General features: G+C 48.7%; 4 protein-coding genes across 4 annotated transcripts; all 4 read left to right on the top strand.

Moving 5' to 3' along the window:
- Window positions 1–4,095: 4,095 nt before the first annotated feature.
- Window positions 4,096–7,803, top strand: EMWEY_00025420 (KH domain-containing protein, putative; the record flags this gene model as incomplete). Its single annotated transcript, XM_013478047.1, has 2 exons — window positions 4,096–6,810; window positions 7,363–7,803. 2 exons carry the CDS (start codon window positions 4,096–4,098, stop codon window positions 7,801–7,803), a joined length of 3,156 nt encoding a protein of 1,051 aa, XP_013333501.1.
- A 1,392-nt stretch (window positions 7,804–9,195) lies between these two features.
- EMWEY_00025410 (DnaJ domain-containing protein, putative) lies at window positions 9,196–10,836 on the top strand (the record flags this gene model as incomplete). The annotated part of the gene is made up of 1 exon (XM_013478046.1): window positions 9,196–10,836. One exon carries the CDS (start codon window positions 9,196–9,198, stop codon window positions 10,834–10,836), a length of 1,641 nt encoding a protein of 546 aa, XP_013333500.1.
- Window positions 10,837–13,902: 3,066 nt separating this feature from the next.
- On the top strand, window positions 13,903–15,189 carry EMWEY_00025400 (ornithine aminotransferase, putative; the record flags this gene model as incomplete). Its single annotated transcript, XM_013478045.1, has 2 exons — window positions 13,903–14,036; window positions 14,442–15,189. 2 exons carry the CDS (start codon window positions 13,903–13,905, stop codon window positions 15,187–15,189), a joined length of 882 nt encoding a protein of 293 aa, XP_013333499.1.
- Window positions 15,190–16,982: 1,793 nt separating this feature from the next.
- Window positions 16,983–19,307, top strand: EMWEY_00025390 (hypothetical protein; the record flags this gene model as incomplete). Its single annotated transcript, XM_013478044.1, has 4 exons — window positions 16,983–17,276; window positions 17,721–17,966; window positions 18,504–19,070; window positions 19,248–19,307. 4 exons carry the CDS (start codon window positions 16,983–16,985, stop codon window positions 19,305–19,307), a joined length of 1,167 nt encoding a protein of 388 aa, XP_013333498.1.
- Between the last annotated feature and the right edge of the window lie 221 nt (window positions 19,308–19,528).

Genomic DNA, 19,528 nt, shown 5'->3' with positions numbered 1-19,528 from the left:
TCAAACTAGGGAGTCTTCGTAGGGTCTAAGTACTGTTTCGCTCAGCCTGGCGCGGTCGGCTAGTTCATTAAGCTATGTCTGCCTAACGATTCCCTAATCCCAGGGATATTTAGTAGTATTAATTCCTTTCTTGACTAATAAGATCCTAAATATCTTATGGTATATTCGTCCGCTCCTGACCTTAGGCTACTGGAGTGCACACCTGAGACGCGTTGCAGTGCCTGTGCACCACAACTTTCCCCCTTCCCAGACTGAGTCGGCTACCCGTCCTATTACATCCACCACCTATGTTATGCTACGTGTTAAGTAGTCGAGTGCTCTGACATACGTGACTGCATGTAACCAACGTAAATTCCCTCTTGATGCGTCTACTCAACGACTGGAAAAGCTATCGGTGCTACATACCTCACCATAGTACTAACTTTCCCCTAACTACAACAACCTAACTACTATTACTAGCCTCGTGTACTCGCTGTAGTCACTACTTGTGACCTTATCACTAATGCTACTACTACTAATAACTATACGACTACCATCGCTGCCCTAGTGAAACTACCTTAGTTTACTATTATTCACTTACTATTCGTGTACTGCATGCCCATGGAAACTCTGATAACTGTAACTTTTTACCCTGCAAAACCCTAGAAACACGGGTCAGCGTGTACTCGTCTACTGCTAGTCTCTAGAAACACTGGCTACTATGTAATTGGCTGGAGTGCGCTTATGCTAAGGAAAAGCACGGAGAGCACCTACACGGTGCGCAAGCAACCTCTCCATCCCCCTTGGCACATCAAGGAGTCTGCAACACCTACACGGCAACACACGGGAAGGCGACAGCTCCCTCCTGGAACAACGCGGCACAAGAGTAAGGAGGGTATGGAGGCTACGACAACAAAAGGGAATTAAGAGCAGGAGGGAGGGTCAGAAGCAGACGAGCGGAGCCGGTCTCGTTTGTCTGCGCCGCTTCCAAGCTTGTGCTTGCGGCCCATCACTTTGGAGGCTGTCCAGCTAATGCTGGACAGCCTCCAAAGTGATGGGCCAGTTCCCATGTAGACCACTACAGGAGGCGCCTCGCCATTTAACAAGGTAACGTGCGGAGGCTACCGCCCCCTTTTGATCGAGGACTTAATCCACAAGCAATTGGTCAGTTGGGTTGGTGGCGTCATTACAGAGAGGTGGCCAGCCCACATGTGCTTCCTGTGGTACCTGGGCCTCCTCTTGGGGGTGGTGGGGAACCAGCTGAGGCACGTGGAAGACGTTGTGTCCTTCGTAGGTGGGTGGCAAGGCAAGGCTGTAGGCTACTTAAATGCGTCTGACCCACAATCGAGCCGAATGTCCAATGTACGGGAATCATGTTGATCCGCTCTCTACGCCGTGCAACGTAGTATTCTCGTTTTTACGTTATGGTCAGTAAGCCGCTTCATCAATTTATGCCTGCGGGCGCTAACAAACTTCTTGTCCCTACCCGTTTTGGTGCTTTCCAAAGCAAATATTTCTTCGCTGGGGGAAACTAAGAGAGACTGGGCACTCGCTAAGCAATCGTATTAAACCCTGCATGACCTTCCAAAGGATGATCGGGCATTGTGGGTAGAGCTCCTTTGATTGTATAGTCGGGTGAACCCGCGCGCCATGGGAGATCGCTGTTGATGCTGTAGCTCTTCACCGGCCGGCCATTGGTGAGCTTTGCAACTGCAAGAGTATCTAAGGAGTAAGATGAACGCATCTTTGAGGGGAAAGGGGAGCCATCGCACAAGAGCAGGTTCAGACCACAGTCTCCAACCGGTATGGCATCTGAGCACGTCAGCGACACCTTTGGTGACGGCATTGATACACGTCACCGTGATGTGGTGCTGCAGGTGACGCAAAACGTACCATGAAACTCTTGCATTGTTGTAGTTTTGTAAACACTTCGTCAGGTACTAAAGATATTTATGGTCGGTTTGTATAGAGAAGTCCCTACCTCGCTGTGTATAACCATAGCTCTTCCAAGCGTACGGGGAATTTCTACTATACCTCCTCAAAGCGTTGTAAGTAGTGGACAGTTGTTTTGTATGGGGCTGGGTCCTGTATCTCCGCCGAGGACTAGTGTGAGCTTTTCGGGGGCTAAAATACCTAGGGTGAACGTGAGTAGTAAATACGCCTCATACCAGTTTCTATGCATCCTGAGCCGAGCCGTTCAATCGTCTGGAGCTCCGGGAGAGACGGCGGCCTGCCAGGAGTGGCAGTATGCCTGGCTGCAGCGAGCCGCCTGCTGGCAAGCTGCTCTAGAAAACCAAAGCCCTGCCACCTAATCTAATGGAGATGCGAGTATCAACTGCAGGGCTTCCGATGTCTGTTGGAGAAGAAAATAAAGCTCTAGAGCCGGAAGATGTCCATCTACTAGCCCCGCATCGTAGCGACGGCCACATCTTGTTGGCCGGCGAAGTGAAAGGCCTTCTTCATGAATTTGCTTTTCTGTAAAACGGTCTTCCATTGGATTGGATGCACAAATCGCAGCTGCCTCCGCTCGCTGAGGCTCCCAATGGTTGTTAGCTCCCCACACCAACAGGAGACAAAGCAAGTAATTGTATGAGAGTTGATTAACTATTGTGGTATTTCTACAAGAAAGCTCTCCGTGGTCAGAGATTTGTGTTGAGGCACCTTCGGCACTAGCTGAAGCTGTATATTGGTCCCTCCTGCGGTGGGGTGATGTTTAATTGTATCATCTGCGCCGCGTGAACCATGCGGCACTACCGAGTGTCTTACGTCTGTTGGTTCTAGCGAGTCATAATGGTCCTCGAACAAGATCCACCCTGAAGGTTAATTCAAAGAGCATGAGCCCCCTCCCTAGTCTCCAGGCACCCTGCGTTCAGCCGCTCGAGCGCCGGGAGCTGCAGGAGAGAGAGCCGCCCTGTTACGAGTTGTAACGTACCTTACGGCACCTCAAGGTGCCAGAGAGCCCCACATGTAAACACTAGCAGGACTTCTTCGTTGTGCGCATGCACGCTGAAGATAGTTGTTGAGAGCTTTAGCTTGCATGCAATTTGTCTATTTGGCCCTGGGAAGGGTTCATGTGGCCATTTCAGAAACACCTGCCAACGTTGTACAGGCTATGCTGCAGATAGCGCGTCTACATTGTGCAATGCGGTAGCAGAAGCGCGTGCGCAGCCATAAGGGATAGAAGAACAGCACTTGATAGTTCTTACCTACATGCTGTTATTTTCCTCTTGCAATAATATATAATGGGCGAAGATGCTAGAGGCTGGCAAAGCGTCGTTGTTGGAAAAACGTAAATGAACACTGCGTGCCCGCCAGCGGCGCTGCGCACGCGAAATCGGGGAACCGACAGGGTGGCAGACATGCTTGTGATATACTCAATAGTTTCATTACGCTTCCTGTAGATTATGAATAAACTATATTGCTAGGGTTCAAAGCCTATACCGACGAGCGAGTTCGGGGCTCGGTAAACGTCGGCATGCATCAGGCGGCGGAAGCGCAAGGACGCCGAAAGCCTAGAGGCAGCAGTTGCTCAAATTTCGGTGCTTTGCCTGTTTCCTACAATAAAATGATCTTTTGGCATTTCATGTTTGTCTGAGATGAACTCTAGTAGCTGGTCTTCGCTTTTTTGAGCTCTTATAAGCCTACCTACCAGTGAACGTATAGAGTACTCACACCCCCACGAGCACCCAGCGAGGGTCGCGTGCTCGTGTACCCCCATCTGTAAATTTTCACTGGGTTTTCGTCCCTGCATCTTTCGCACCCTTTCTTTTGTGATCCGGTGCAGCGGCGTCTGTTTGTAGCGGCAACGAGGAAAAACAGAGAAGAGCGCGAGAAGCGGATGAAGAAGACCCGCTGCAGCAGGCCCCGTGGCCTAGGGCTCGTTTGATGCGCGAAACATCATGGGAAAGCTTTTTAGAAAGCGAGAGTTGCAGCGAGCTCATGTACTTCTGGAGAGGAGAGACTAGCGGGTAGCACAAGGATACGATTCGGGTGCTTCCTAAGCAGTTGTCTAGACACCGGAACGCCGTACATTTTTGTTCCCGACGCCACAGACTTGTGGCGCAGCATCTAGCATCCTTTTTCATTAGAGACGGGGTTGAATAAATTGCTGCTGCAATGGGATCCGGAGAGATGTCGTCTGGGGACCGCTCAAGCGGCACCCATGGAAAAGACAAGCATGCAAGCAACAGCAGCAGCAGCAGCAGCAGTTCAAAAAAGCACAAATCAAGTGGCCACAGCAGCAGCAGCTCAGGTGGCCGATCTACCACCAGCAGCAGCAAGGCCGGTAACGCGGAGCGCGACAGCAGCTCCAGCAAACATAAGAGCAACAGCCACAGCAGCAGCAGCAGCAGCAGCAACAGCAGCAGCAGCAGCAGTAGCAGCGGACACAGGAGCAGGGGCAAGGAGGAACGCAAGCACTCGAGCAGTAGGACAAAGACGGAGGCGGAGTCCGTCCGTGCAGATTCCAAGCCGCAGAATGCTTCGAAGGACAGCAAGAACAGCAGTAGCAGCAGCAGCAGCAGTAGCAGCAGCAGCAGCAGTAGCAGCAAACACGCGAAGGCTTCCAAGAGTCATGAGGACGGGAAACGCGGGAGGAGCAGTCGCAGCCGTAGTGGCAGCAAAGAGAAGAAGAGGAAGAGAGAGCGCAGCCCCTCCTACCAGCCTCCTGCAGTGGTAAACACAACTGACCCGACGAAGAACACATTGGGCGACCCGCTGCCTCCAGATCTGGAGGGGCCGTGTTACGTGAAGCTGCTGCCTCAGCAGCGGGACGTGTCGATTCTGTTGGGTGTAGACAATCGAGGTTTATTGAATTTGGCGAAGAGCCACGGCTGCAAGAGTCGGCTCTCCCCTAAAGACATCTTCTTTCCTGAAACCAACCGCCGCATGCTGCTGCTACAGGGGCCCCTCGAGGCGCTGCACAAGATGTTGCGACAGGCGCTGCAGACGATCTCGGAGCCGGGGAGACACCGCGACAGCGGGCGGAGCAGCAGCATCACCTTCATCGCCCCTCATGCTATCTGCCAACTTAACCCCGAAAACAGCGACCAACCGCTGCGCAAGCTGCGTAAACTCTGCAATGCGCGTTTGCACATCAGCGACAGAAGAGACATGAAGAAGCAGGGAGGCCGGGAGCGGCTGCTGACACTGCAGGGCGGCCTTGAGGACGTGCAGGCAGCAGCCTGCGAGCTGACGAGTCTTCTGCAGAAGATAGAAAACCTGCGGGATCACACAAACCTCAAATACGACAGCTGCATGCCCAAGGAGGAGCCCGAGAAGAAGGAGGAGCGGCTCGAAGACCTCTTGGGTCAGGATCTAGATGAGTCAACCATGCAGGCACTTGCCAGCATTCTTATTCCTCCAAAGGAGGAACCGGTGAAGGCGGGCATTGCCAGCGTTGCGCCTAACGTGCCTAATCTATCAGACTCTGCCAAGGCCGCTCTCATCAGTCAGGCGCAGGACGAGCTCGCTCGCATTAGCAACTTGCAGTATATGCGAGATTCACGGCCGGTGTTGATGCAGGGCCCCGCCTACCACAAGATCCTGGTAAGCGACCTGGTGGCTGCGCAGCTGCTGGGCTCGAACGGAAGCATTATTAGCCAGTTCGAGGCGGAGTATGCAGTGCAGGTGAAGGTGGCGCCTCCCGAGCCACCTCCGTGCACGGAGAGGATCGTTGTCATCAGCGGGCAGCCGCAAGACACCGATCGAGCGCTGCTGGCTGTGCTGGAGAAGGTTTACGCCGCCTGTCTGATGGTGGGTCACGCTAATTTCATGGTCTGGAGAATGAGCGCAATGAGCACCTGTTGTGCGCTCATTTGCGGCCCCGGCGGGCAGCGGATTCGCCAGCTCGCCAGCTTCACGGGCACGCGAATTCAGATCAGCAACAGAGATCAACAAACCCCTTCGCACCACCCTGGGCAGTTGGTGCCTTCCAACCCTCACGAGCGCATCATCTCTGTCTTGGGACCCTTGGAGCAGGTTACAATTGCCATTAAGGCGATGCTGCCGTACATACATGCCGACCCAAACCAGTCGCTGTCGGTACACCAGAGCTACGGCCACGGATACAAACTTAAAATGCCATCCTGGGCGGAAACAGGCGTCTTGCAGGAGGGCATGAACATGGAAGCCCTCAAGGAGGAGCCTCTCGAAGATGAACGGCCGGTTTCGCTCCCTGGGCCATTCCACATGAAGCTGTTGATCGACCCTGCACTTGCGAATTCGCTGATTGGCAAAGATAGCGCCACCATCACCAAGGTTTCGGAGGAATGCGGTTGCAGCATGCACGTATTATCTTCCAAGAATAAGTTCCCCGACTCGCAAGACCGTTTGCTGCTGATGTCGGGCTCCACGGAAGCCATCAGCACAGGCGTGATTTCGCTGCTGGAGCGGTGCAAGGAGGTACACCCCAACTTGCCGTACGATCAGATGTATGCAAAGCTGGTTGTGCCTACCAGCGTCTGTCCTACAGTCATCGGCCCTGGTGGCGTGCGCGTGCGTGAGATAAGGGAGGCAACCCTAACGCGTATAACAGTTGACAGGAACTCCAACCCGTGCCCCGAGCGGGTGATTGCCATTCACGGCATGGCACAGGGCGTACACCAGGCCGTAGTAGCCATTAGCACCATCGCACAAACAGATCCTAGCCTGGTGCTCATGCTGGAGCTCCAGTACGATTACCTGGAACAGCAGCAAGAAACACAGCAGCAAAATGCACAGCTCGACTCCAACATCGTCGGCGCTGTCCTGGAGGGAGTCCTCTCGGTCACCAACAAAGTGGGAGGAGGCGCCACCGATGCTGCTGTTAAACGACTAGAAAGCATGAAACAGGTAATGTAAAAGCGACGCATACACGCACAAGTAGAGAGGAGAGAGCTTCGGGAACTGGCACTTCCTGTCTTCTGCTTGCTCAGCTTGTCAATCGCTCCTCTCCTCTCCAGTAGTGTTTCTATGGACGGCTACGGTGGTGCCAACTTTACGGGTGTTTTCTTGTCTTGTGGGCTCTTGTTGTTTCTGCTTTGCTTGCCCATGGTATGCTTGGTGTGGGGATTGGCTTTGTTGTGCTTGGCTTTCCGTGTTATTTCTATTTGTATCCTTCGTCTGGTCGGCTCGGTCGCCCCCGTTTCTCTTACGCCTTGCGCCTTGACAGCTCATTGCGCCTTTTTAATGATTCATCTGGCTGCTGCTGCAGCCTCACTTGCCCTCACTTTTAGTCGTGGGGCGTTCAAAGCATTTGCTTGTCGTGCAACCTGCGTGCGTGCGATTGAATTTTGTGTTGTGGGGGTGTGGTTGAGGACGAGGGTTTGTGGATCCGAGGTCTAAGTGTCCAGCGTTTAATCTTGGGTTAGGTGCGCTTCACTGCGAATTGCTGTTGGTGCGCAGGCGGCGGCTGCACAGGGCCCCCTGGGCCCTATGGGACAACACCAGAGCGGGTACACTCCTAACTACGACGCGCCTGTATCGTTTGTTACTGCCTCCAACCCTGTAGTGACACCAGAGGCCTCAAAGAGCTTTGCCTTGGCGCAGCGAGCAGCGCAGGCCCTCGGCAACGACCCCCGTGTCCGAATGCCGTCTCCTCCCCGCGCAGCAGATGAATGGGAGCGGCAGCAGCGCGAGATTCAACAGTATGAGCAGCAGCGACTCGCAGGGCATGTCGAAGTGTACAGCAGCGGGCCGGCACCGCCACCACCCCCAGGCACAGTGACAGACCCTGCTGCTGCTGCTGCTGCAGGTAGTGCACCTCCTCCACCACCTCCGGATAACGGCATGGACGCGGACGACGGAGACCCACTGCTGGAGGGGCTGATGAATGAGGCTTTCTGAACTTAGGGTTACCAGTTTGGGATGGAGGGCTTCCTATTGGTATGTGGGTATCATATTTATCATTATTTGGGGCTTTAGGGGCACCGGGCAACACATGCCTTAGTGCAGTGTTTGACCCATCGGAGTGCTGCGACTGCCAGTATACCTGCTGCCCACTGCGCAGGTAAAGTTGATGCATGCACTGCATCGATGCGTCATCTTCGTAGAATTACTACAAGCTACAGGAGTGTATTGTACTTTTGAAATCGTTAATCACTGTCATTTCTGAGGTAGAAGGAAGTAATTGTTGCTTCGGGAGATGGTTGCCCGGTTTGGTTCAGTTTCTGTGGGCACAGGCGTAGAGACAGTACGTACAGTGCATACCACAGCACAGGAAGTCCATCCCAACTGTGGTTGCTACCCAGTTTTCAATTGTACCTTTGCGGTGTACGCACGGCGTCTATACGCAGTATATGTATACACTGTATCCTTAAACAGTAGCTGGTGTGCTGCACAGAAGTACCGGACCGGAAGACAGCAGAGCCTTGAATGTGGCTCAGCTCTGTATTCTGTCTGTCATTGGAACACCCGCTGCGAGTTCCTCTTTTGTGCTTGCATGTAACTCCCCCTAATCTGCAGTCTGCAGTGGGAGAGTGGGGTGGTGGGTGGAGGTTGCCTTATGGGGTCAACGAAACTTCAGTAGCAGGGTTGAGTCTTGTCTTGTGTGAGGGAAGGGTTTAGCAGTTGGCTTCCCCTTCGAAGGGTGAAGTCGAGTTGCATTCAGCGCAGACTACGTCCTAATGGTCGGTGCCGACGCGGCGTCACTTTGGGTGTTAGTGCGGCTTAGTGTTATTAGTAGCTGCGGCGATTTGAAGTCTGAAAGAGTAAAATAAATTAAAGTTACTTATTAGGCAAAATTATGTACTTCTTTTCGAAAGTTTCCGAGGAGTACTTCTTCACTAGACAGCCGGCAGTATACTTGCATGCTCTGGGTGCTGGATGAGGCGACGTTGCCTCCCAGTGCGGGTTTAGATCACAACTACTTTTCTATTTTTCTTAAATTGTATCATTAATTGAACGTTTGATTTAGTAGTTTCTTGAAACACACCAAAGATCGTTTCTGGGGCTTTCCCGCGACGGCCCCAGCCCCCGTTCTTGAACGGCAGCTCGGCGGAGTTGAGGGCGAGCAGAGAGAGCGGGCATTAAGAAGTTTCCATTGATTGCTAGATTTAGCATGTAGAAGTCATCATTTTCCTCATCTTCTTTAGCTCTGCTGATTTCCAAGTTTTAGTTTAAGGGCACCCTAGCCCGGCGCTGCGCCGAGTTGGTTGGTGTTCGTTGACTTCTGCTGCTAGACATGGAGTTGATGCAGCAGCAATAACAGCAGCAGCTGGCGGACTAAAGTGGTAGAAAATGGACGCTTCTCGAGGCCAGCTGCCTGCGGGCCTGAAGGGAAAATGCCCATACACCGTGTTAGGACTGTGCTCTGAAGAAGGGCAGCCGCTGAGTGTGCAGGAAGCAGCTGCAGATGAAGCTTCTGTTGCAGCACGGGAGGCGCTGACCTCCAAGGCCATCGGTACAGCATACAGACGTGCTGCTCTGAAAGCACACCCCGACAAAAATAAGGGGAGAGAAACGGAGGCTGCTGCTGCTTTCTTAGTAGTGAACTTAGCCTTTGCTTTTCTCTCGAATGCTGAGCAGCGCTCGGCCTACCACAAGCACCTCCGAACACTGCTGGCTCTGCGGGAGCGGCGGCAGGAGCAGCAGCAGCGCTTGACCGAGAGGGACAAGGAGAAGCAAAAGTATAAGGCAGAATTAGACAGAAGAGAAGCAGAAGAACGTCATAAGACACCAAAAACAGACCCTGCGGAGGCCGAGCTGCAGAGGATTAGGGAACAAAATGCTGCCTTCATCAAGGAGCAAACAGAACTGAGACAAAGGCGCAGACATGAGATCTTCCGGGAACATTCGGCCCAGCTTCTGCAGCAGCAGCAGACGCAGAAAGCCCCATATGTGGATGCAACGCATGCAACTGATGCATCCAGCAGCGCTGAGACGGAGACGGAGGAGACCCTTGAGGACATCTTACCCAGGTCCGTAGTGCTGCACTGGAGCGGTGCTGCCACAACCCAGAAGACGGAAGCAGCAGCAGCAGCAGCAAACGGATACAAGGAGGAGCACCAGACCTGTGCAGAAGGAGCTTCTGCAGAAGCAGAGGCAGCTCCGACAGCAGCACACACAATTGGTGTTGCAGCAGCAGCTGCTGCTGATGGCCCTACTCCAGCTTCTTTATGCTCACAACTATGGAAACATGGGGCTGTTGATTTATGTCTCTTCTCCAGGAAGAAAGGAATTGCATGCATCTCCTTCTCCTCTCGAGAGAGGGCTATAGAGGCGGCATTAATGCTGCAGAGACATCGCAAGAACAGCAATAATAACGACAAGGTGTCCTCTGTAAAACTGGCAAACAAGGTTAAAGGATTTGAACAGCTGCTTCTTAGAGTTAGGGCTGCTGCTGCTGTATCGGAGCAGCAGCAGGGGGAAGTAGATGATGACATGAAGGAGGCTGCAGAATTGGCTGCGGAGACCGAAGAGGCAGCTGGCGCATTCGCTTCTGCCGTAGCATCAGCAGCTGCTGCTGCTACATCACCACACGAGCCAACTGCCGCACCTTCGCCGGTTGAACAGCAGACAGTCAATGGCAGCAGCGGCAGCCCCAGCAGCAGCAATAGCTCATACAGTAGCAATAGCAGCAGCAGAATGTCTTTGAGTGTTGCAGAGGCGAACAGTGCTGCAGCAGCCTTTGGCTTGGGGGTGGCAGCAGCATCGAGGCAGCCAATTAGCGGTGCTGCTGCGTGTATATTGGAATATGTGAAGAGCTGCAGCAGCAGGGGTCTGCAGGAGGTGCAGCAGCAACAAGCAGAAGCAGAAAGAGATAAGGGATGGGAGTGGGTAGGAGGCGCCAAAGCCGCCGCCAGCATGACAATGCAGGAGCTTGAAGATGCTGCCTTTGGCGAACTGCAACGCAAGAAACAGCAGCTGCACCAGCAGTAACAGCAGCAGCAGCACTGGCAGCATCACGTGTGGGATTAGCAGCAGTAGCTGCAACAGTAGCAGCAGCATCAGTAGTAGCAGCAGCTATAGAAACAACAGCAGCAGTAGCTGCAGGACCACAAGCAGACAGACAGAGTGGTAAGCATGCACTCCTAGCAGACAGTGGCTGTTCCTTTTTTAATGCCTAGCCAGTGCGGCAGGCGGAGGCAGCTGTTCAGTCCATCGGCTGCTGCAGCACGTTGAAAGTGTGAGAGAACGAAAGTGACCAGAATACGCAAGGGGAAATGCAAGTTCATGGGGTCCACAGGGTGCATGTACACCGCCAACGGGCTTCAAGGGATAGTCTTTTTTTTAGTACTTTAGATTATTGTCTATGTATGAACAGAAGGGAATGAAAGAGAAGCAATGGCTGATACCCAAAGGCGTTAAAACCCAAAAGCGTTAAAACGGATAGCCAGAAAGAGCAAATGCTGACTTATTCACGCTTCTCGTGTCTGTGTGATGAACAGAATAAATGTGTACTTAGAGTATGAGCTTGAAGTGCTTTAACTACAACGGAGTGACTGTTCCTATCATTGGATAGAGCTATTATCTAGAATAAACATTTAAATGTTTTAATGTAAATGTGGGTCTATATTGTTGAACTAATTGTCAAAGAATAACAGCTGGCGTTCATGAGTAAAGAATGCGTAGCTTAGTAGAAACGGGGAATGCACACTGTAATGCAGGAACCTACAAAATATAGGCGTGAGTGGACTAGGGCTCTTTGCTTTTAAGAAACCTTTCGGAAGTAAATTGAATATTTGTAAGTTTCAAAGGAATTGCACTTTTCCTTAACTTCTTTTGCCTTCTTCCCCGCTGCATGTGCCGAAAGCAGCGAGTGGCCGATTGGGGGCAAGCAGATGCATTGTTGTTGCCGCCCGTTGAAGGTTTTATTCATTGATGCATAGAAATAAGAGCAGAAGTTTACAACTTAACATGAAAAGGAACACGAAGAATAGTTGCAAGTGAAGTGTATACGTTGCATCCGCCCTAATGGTAACAGACTAGCATCTCAGTCGGTACTGATGAAATAACGGAAGGACGATGCTGCCATTGTAGGGAAGGAGGGTAATCACTCATTCTAGTGTCTTTGCAGAGAAATTAAGAGACACATTTGCAATAAAGCCAAAAAACAAGTATATTTGTTGGTTTGTCATTGAGTTTCAAACGCCTTCTATGGGGGCTGGGCTGAAGATGCCGCTTTATGGTCTGCTGCTACAGCGGTTGACATGCAGCAACAGCAAATGGGGTGTCCTGTGCATGTGAGGGTCTTTTTGAATTAATGCTTCTGCTTTAAGCGGTTAATTTTATTGGATTTCACGTTTAGAAGAACAAATAACGACACGAGAGATCCCCTTGTCGTTGTTCTCCGCAACGCCGCGCCGCGCCGTCAACCTCCAGTCATTGCAGTTGTCTGCACCTCATTGCAATTGGATAAATAAGAAACAACATAATATACAAGCAACATGATTCGTTTTTCTGTTTCTCGTCTTTTGCAAGCTCCTTCTGGTCCTCCTGGCTGTGCGCTAACGCCCAGGGCTTCCATTTCCCCCTTCCGCTGCAACCAGGCCACTGGTCAACGAGGGTTGTGGCCTGAATTGGGGTGTATAGGCAGCTCGAAATCATTTAGCACTCAAGCAAGATCAAGGAGTAAATCTTTTGAGGAGTACCGCAAGACCGCAGGCCTAAAGAAGCAGGAGGATTTCATTCGCCTAGATAAGGCTAACTGTTCCCCCAATTACTTGCCGACACCCGTTGTTATAAGCAGAGGAGAAGGAGTATATGTCTGGGACACAGAAGGAAATAAGTACTTTGACTTTGTCTGCGGAATTTCAGTGAGATATATGCGAACGATACGCGCCACAGCAGGCACGCAAATGCTGCAGCTCCATGCAAGGCCAGCAACCGGCAGCCGCAGCTGCTGCCAGAAGAAACACCAGCGGCAACAACAGTTGCAACAACAGCAGCATAAGCATGCATCACCCTTTCCTCCCTGTACACTTCCGCGGCTCCCCCGTCTTTAGAGGCATTCCCTGTGCAAGATTTTCAGTGTAGTTATTGAATGCCTACGCACAACCATTGGCCACACGATCTCTCCTATGCGGTAATGCAAACATAGATTAGATTAAATGAAGGAAAAGCAGGTTGTACAACAACATCTTGAGTTTTCTTAGCAATCATTTTTGTTGTATGTTTTGGTGCTTTTCTACGTTTATCCCTTTAATATCTCAACACATTCTTCGGGGGAACAGCACACCGAGCAACTTTGGAGGGTTTATAGAATGCATGTAAGACGTTGCTGCTTGTGCTGCTCATTATCTGTGCTTATCTGCTGTAGAGTTTAAATCAAGGGCACTGTCACCCACGAATTACTGCTGCTCTTAAGGCACAGGCAGACCGCCTAACCCTTACTTCCAGAGCTCTGCATAACGATTGCATGTCTGTGTTCTGCAAATTCCTTAATGAGCTCTTTGGATATCAACGTACCCTCCTCATGAATACAGGTCAGCATCTACTAACCACCTGCATATGCATCACAAATTCACGCCCGGAAGAGCATCTACTTGGGAAGGCAGCCAGCGGTAACCGCAGCGGCGCCAGTGCAGACACCCAAGAGGAAATACTAAGAATATGTGAATACAATAAAATGAATTAATCAATATATATTTGTATATATGTGTCTGCATATACTTATCTATACTTATTAGTGTCAAGATCTGCAGAGATGGGGGTGGGCTGACGTGCAAACAAAACCCTAAAGCCTAAACCCATCTCTGCCCTACTTGCAACCAAGCGTTTCAGGAGCAAAGAAATTGACCAAGACAAATAAATTGAATGTGTTGGTTGATGCCGTTTACGTTCCTTGCTGTTGTTTGTTGCTGACCTCTGTGAGGGCTGCTGCTGCTGGTGTTGTTTGTTGCTGCTGGTTGTACGGACTCCTGCTGTGGCTGTATGTTGCTGTATGGATTGCCGCTGTTGCTCCTTATTGCTGCAGGCGCTGAGGCGGGGGAAACAGCGGTGAAGATGGCTCGTAAGTGGGGATATGAGGTAAAAGGGCTTAAAAAAGACAGTGCAAAAATCATCTTTTGCAACAACAACTATTGGGGAAGAACAATCGCTGCAGCAAGTTCTTCCACCACTCTCGAGAACTACAGACAGTAAATACTCCTAATTTCTGCCCCTTATTCTGATGTCTCTGATGTATATCTACCTCCCGTTCTCAATATATATATTCGCCACCTAATATACATTCATACATATACGACATATTTATTGTGCTGTCTGCGCGTTTTCTCGTTTGGGGATGTGCTCTGTTGCATTGCATGGGCCTCGGTGTTGCAGGATGCTGCTGCTGCTGATGATGCTAGAGTAGTCGCTGCTGCTCTCTTCCTAAAGAGACTAGCTGCATACTTGAGGCTTGCTCGCTTGTTTCTGCGACTGTGTTGTTGTTGACTATCTTGCTCTGCTGCATAAGCAGCCATGTAATGTTGTGTTATTCACGCATGCGTTGCTGTCGCCCTTGTGTCGTTTGCATGCGCGTTTGCTGCATGTGATTGCTGCAGCTTTGGTCCGTTTACACCCGGATTTGAGTTGATTCCTTACGACGATTTGCAAGCTCTAGAGAAGGCTTTGCAAGACCCTCAAGTGGCTGCCTTCTTTGTTGAGCCGATCCAAGGGGAAGCAGGGGTGGTGGTGCCGCAGCGGGGGTATCTAAGGGCAGCAGCAGAACTCTGCCGCGAGCACAACGTGCTGCTGATAGCTGACGAAATTCAAGCGGGTTTAGGGAGGAGTGGGAAGCTGCTAGCTTGTGATTGGGACTACGTGAGACCTGATGTCGTGTTGCTGGGAAAGAGCATATCAGGAGGCGTCTTGCCTTGTAGCGCCGTTATTACTGACGCACATATTATGCAAGTCTTCTCTCCAGGCACACATGGATCTACATTTGGTGGCAATCCACTTGCATGCGCTGTTGGCTATGAAGCACTCAGTGTGCTACTTGAAGAAGGAATGCTCGAAAATTCGTGCATCCAAGGAGAACTATTACGCAGCGAACTTCAACGCCTTAAAGATAAACATAAACTTCACTTCATAAAGGATATTCGAGGGAAAGGTCTCTTTAATGCCGTCGAAATAGACGGAAGCAGCGGAGAATGCATGCACTTATGCATGCAACTCAAAGAAGAAGGCCTCCTCTGCAGACCTACACGAGGCACAGTACTACGATTCCTCCCACCCCTCAATATCACAGAGGAACAAATGAAAGAAGCTATTGAACGGATTGCGAAGGTCTTCCTCAGGAAAACATCTTAAGCTCTTAATGCAAACAACCAGAACTAACTGGCATCTCACACACACCCTGCATGCTACATACACCCAATATTGATGTATGTTATATATATAAATATACATATATTTATATACATTAGTTCCTGTATGCAGTGATGGAACTTCCGACGAGCACCCATGTATGTAGGCATGTGAGCGTGCACTGATGAGTGCATGCATACATACCGTACATGCATGCACGCATGCATGCAGTGTCATTGGTGCAATGTCAACTATGCATGCATGCCCCGGTGGTGTGCATCTGCAGCAGCATCACCTGGAGCCAAGTGGGCACTTACTTATACGAAACTGCAGTGTGTATTTGTACTCCAGAGAGATGGTCAGCAGAGAAATGCTCCCTACTGATATACTTGCGGTATGACCATCGTCACAGCGTTAACACATGCATTAACAATAAACAATACACCTTAAAGTCTGAGCCTTAAGCCGCCTGCATGCGCCCTTCTAACCCCCATATGCGTGTGGGCCTTTCTCTACCATGGGGATACAAAGGCATATTTAGAAGGGCCCCAGGAGTAGAGGCTGTAGAGGGCGTAAAGCCGTCAGAGAGATGTGACAACTGCCTTATAATGTTATTAATTGCAAATTAGAATAGTAACTTATAATAATGATGACATGTCTCGTTATCCTACGCTCTAAATGGCTGCCTGTCCGGAATACCGCAACTTCTGAATAGGGCATGGAAGGCAACCCGCCACGGAAACACAATCAAGACAAGAAGTTTACCAACAAAAAAGTATATTTGTGTTTAAATGTATTAAACAATACAAGAATTACGACAAAACAGACGCTGTTAAGACGGACAAGAGCACGCATCAACTAGAGTAGAAGATGCAACGGAGCTGTCCAGCTGGACGCAAATACAAAAATTACGATGATAAAAGGACGCAACTGAGGAAAATGCGAAGAAAATTCGTATAAAACGCCAAAATTTAGTTTTCAACGTATGATATAACTACTAGGAAATAAGGGGAATGCGCTGAAAAGAAGGAGAGGGAGAGGTGTAGTGAACTCATCTACGGGAACCCCTCCTCAGCACGGTTCTGAGAGCGGAACGTTGTGCTATGCAGTTTCTTAATCTGTGAAGTTTTCTTTGATATTTTCCTCTAAACAAAACAAATATTAGAATAATTAATGGACTACCTTCATTTGAATCGCTAAGTGCAGCAAGCAATACGAAGGGGAGTCCGTGGGGTGGCGCTCGGGGGAACAGGAACAACGGGGGCAGAAGCGCGAGGGTATATTGTCTCCTTTTAGATTTTCATGGTGAATACACGCATATTATAGGTGATTTGCAGAGATTGATGACATTTTTCTTAAATGTGTGTATTTTTTGAGTCAAATTGCCGCAAAATCCAGCCCCACGAGCACATGCATACCGAGTAGCCAGCATTATGCATGCAAGTGGAGGAGCTGCATTTCAAGGGAGATCTTCTGGATACGTTTACCTATAATTTGGTCTTTTTTTGCCTCTGCTGCCAAGCAAAGGGTAAAACTGCATTGATTGGAGGCGCTATACACCCCTTTTCTGACTGCGCCGCTACTGGTGGTGTCGCATCTTGTAGGTGGATAAGAAGGAGGCAGAGGCCAGTAGCAGCAGGTTATTGAGGGGAATAGTTTGGTAATTTGTATTTGTATGTTTTTTTCTTTTTATTTCCTGTATATATATTCTTTGTTTCGGAGGTTACGCCATCGATTTAGGTGTATATTTCCCTTGGTTTTCTTGTGAGGTTTTTTGAATTTGCTCCTTAAGCACCATGGATCTCGATAACTACGACGAGTTTGGCAATTATATTGGGCCAGAGTTGGAGGAGTCTGATGAATCAGAAGATGAGGAGGCAGCAATTGAGGCATCGGGTGCAGCTGCTGCTGCGGCAGCAGCAGCAGCTGCTGCCGCGGCAGCAGCAGCAGGTGGAAGCGGAGCAGCAGGAGGTGCTGAAGGGGAGTTATTACGTCGTGGTTTAGTACGTATGGAAGAAGAAGATGAGCAACAACAACAACAGAAACCTGTTCCTCATGAATTAAAACAATATTATCCAACAGCAGAAGAAGTATATCCAGAAGCAGAAACAATTATACAAGAAGAAGACTATCAACCTATAACAGAACCAATTATAACACCAATAAAGCATGCAACATTTGATTTATTAGAGACAAGATTACCAGAAACAACATTTTCTTTTGATTATTTAGCTGGATTAATGCATACACCTACATGTGTACGTAATATATGCCTATTAGGTGCACTACATACAGGAAAAACATCATTTGTAGATATGCTTGTTGAGGAAACACATCCATATAGATTACCTGAGGGTCTTTCCTTATTAACACAACATGTAGAGACACCGCATGCAAATAAGAGGCATAAAACATATTTTAGGAGATATACAGATACAAGAGAAGATGAACAAAAAAGAGGATTATCTATTAAGGCTGTTCCTCTTTGTCTTGTCCTCCAAACATCCAAACATTTCCGTAAAAGACAAATTCAGCCAGAGACAAGAAGTATGCAGAAACAGCAGCAGCAGCAGGAAACAGACGATGCTGCAGCAGCAGCATCAGGTGGAGGAGATACTGCAGCAGGAACAGATGCAGCAAACAATAAAGATGGTCAACAGGACACCCCAACTGTTACAAACATAACTTCCTTCAGTAATGCCAGTACCAACAACAACAACAGCAGCAGCAACAGCAGCAGCAGCAGCAGCAGCAACAATGATGATGATGAAGATGATGGTGTATATGGAGGTTCACGTAGTTATTTATTTAATATAATAGATACACCTGGTCATGTATGTTTTTCTGACGAGGCTTCTGCTGCTCTTCGTCTATGTGATGGTGCTGTATACTTTATTGATGCATTAGAGGGTTTATCTGCTGCTGCTGCTGCACAATTAGCACAAATACTAGAGGAAGGACTCTCTCTTGTTGTTGTTATTAATAAACTTGATAGAATTATACTCGAGCTTAGGCTTAGACCACAAGATGCTTACTATAAGATTAAATGTATACTTGATGAGGTAAATAAACATATACATATTCCTATTCCTGTTGCTGCTGCTGTTGCTGCTGCTGCTGTTGTTGTTGCTGCTGCTGTTGCTGTTCGAGGGTTGTTATATGTGTGATGTTTTTGCCTCTTTGTTTGCCATTTGTACATAAAGCACGTAAAAAAATACGTAATATTAATATTATATTTAATAAAATATAAATATAAATATATATATATATATATATTTATTTATTTATTTATTTCTTTTTTTCTTTTTTTCTTGCAGCTAAATGAGACCCTTGAGACCCTATGCAGTGTTCGTGGATTACCCCGTCTTGTGATTTCCCCAAGAAATAGGAATTTATTGTTTGCTATGAGTCAATTTTCTTTTGTATTTACTGTTGAATCTTTTGCTGCTCTTTATTTTGATTCTTATGTATTTAATCCAACAGCAACAGCAGCAACAACAGACAACAATGATGATTATCCTGCTAATAGCACCAGCAGCAGCAGCAGCAGCAGCAGCAGCAGCAGCAAGAATGGTAAAAATAGCAGCAAAGAGGCTTTCTTTGGTGGTATACCTGTTCAGCAATTGATGGAGACAGAGATATTACAGCAGCAGCTGCAGCGTGAATCTAACAACAGCAGCAACAGCAACAGCAACAGTAGTAGTAGTAATAAGAAAAAGAAACAAAAAGAACAAGAACAACAACAAGAAGAAATAAAAGAAATAAATAAATATTTGCATGCAGAGGATATTTATACAAAGTTAGAATTATTTGAGATTTCTCTTTGGGGGGATTTCTATCGAGATCCACAAACTAATAAAATTGTATCTGCACCTCCTTATCCTGTACGTCTGTTGCTCCTGCTCGTGCTGCTGCTGCTGTTGCTGCTGTTGCTGCTGTTGCTGCTGTTGGTGCTGATGGTGCTGCTGTTGTTCGTGTTTGCTGTTTTTGTTGTTGCTGTTGGCTGCTGCGGCTGTGTGGTCTCTTATTGGGGATATAGCACGATACAACAACCTTAGCAGCAACAGCAGCAGCAACAACAACAACAGCAGCAGGAGCAGCAGGAGGATACGATGTGTTAATGATGAATAAGAATAGAATAAATATTATTTATTTATTTATTTATTTATTTATTTATTTATACAGGATGCACCAAGAATGTTTACGGAGTTTATCCTTGAGCCCTTATATAAATTATTAGCACATTGTGTTGCTGAGGAGAAACCAACATTAGAGCCAACACTTGCAGAGGTAGGCATACTGTCTTTTTTTTTTTTTTTTTTTTTTTTTTTTTTTTTTTTTA

This window comes from Eimeria maxima, genomic scaffold (genome assembly GCF_000499605.1).
Source record: "Eimeria maxima Weybridge genomic scaffold, Emw_scaff268, whole genome shotgun sequence".
Taxonomy (NCBI): Eukaryota; Apicomplexa; class Conoidasida; order Eucoccidiorida; family Eimeriidae; genus Eimeria; species Eimeria maxima.
The sequence above is the reverse complement of the archived record's forward strand: the minus strand, read 5'-3'. Positions and strand labels throughout refer to the sequence as shown.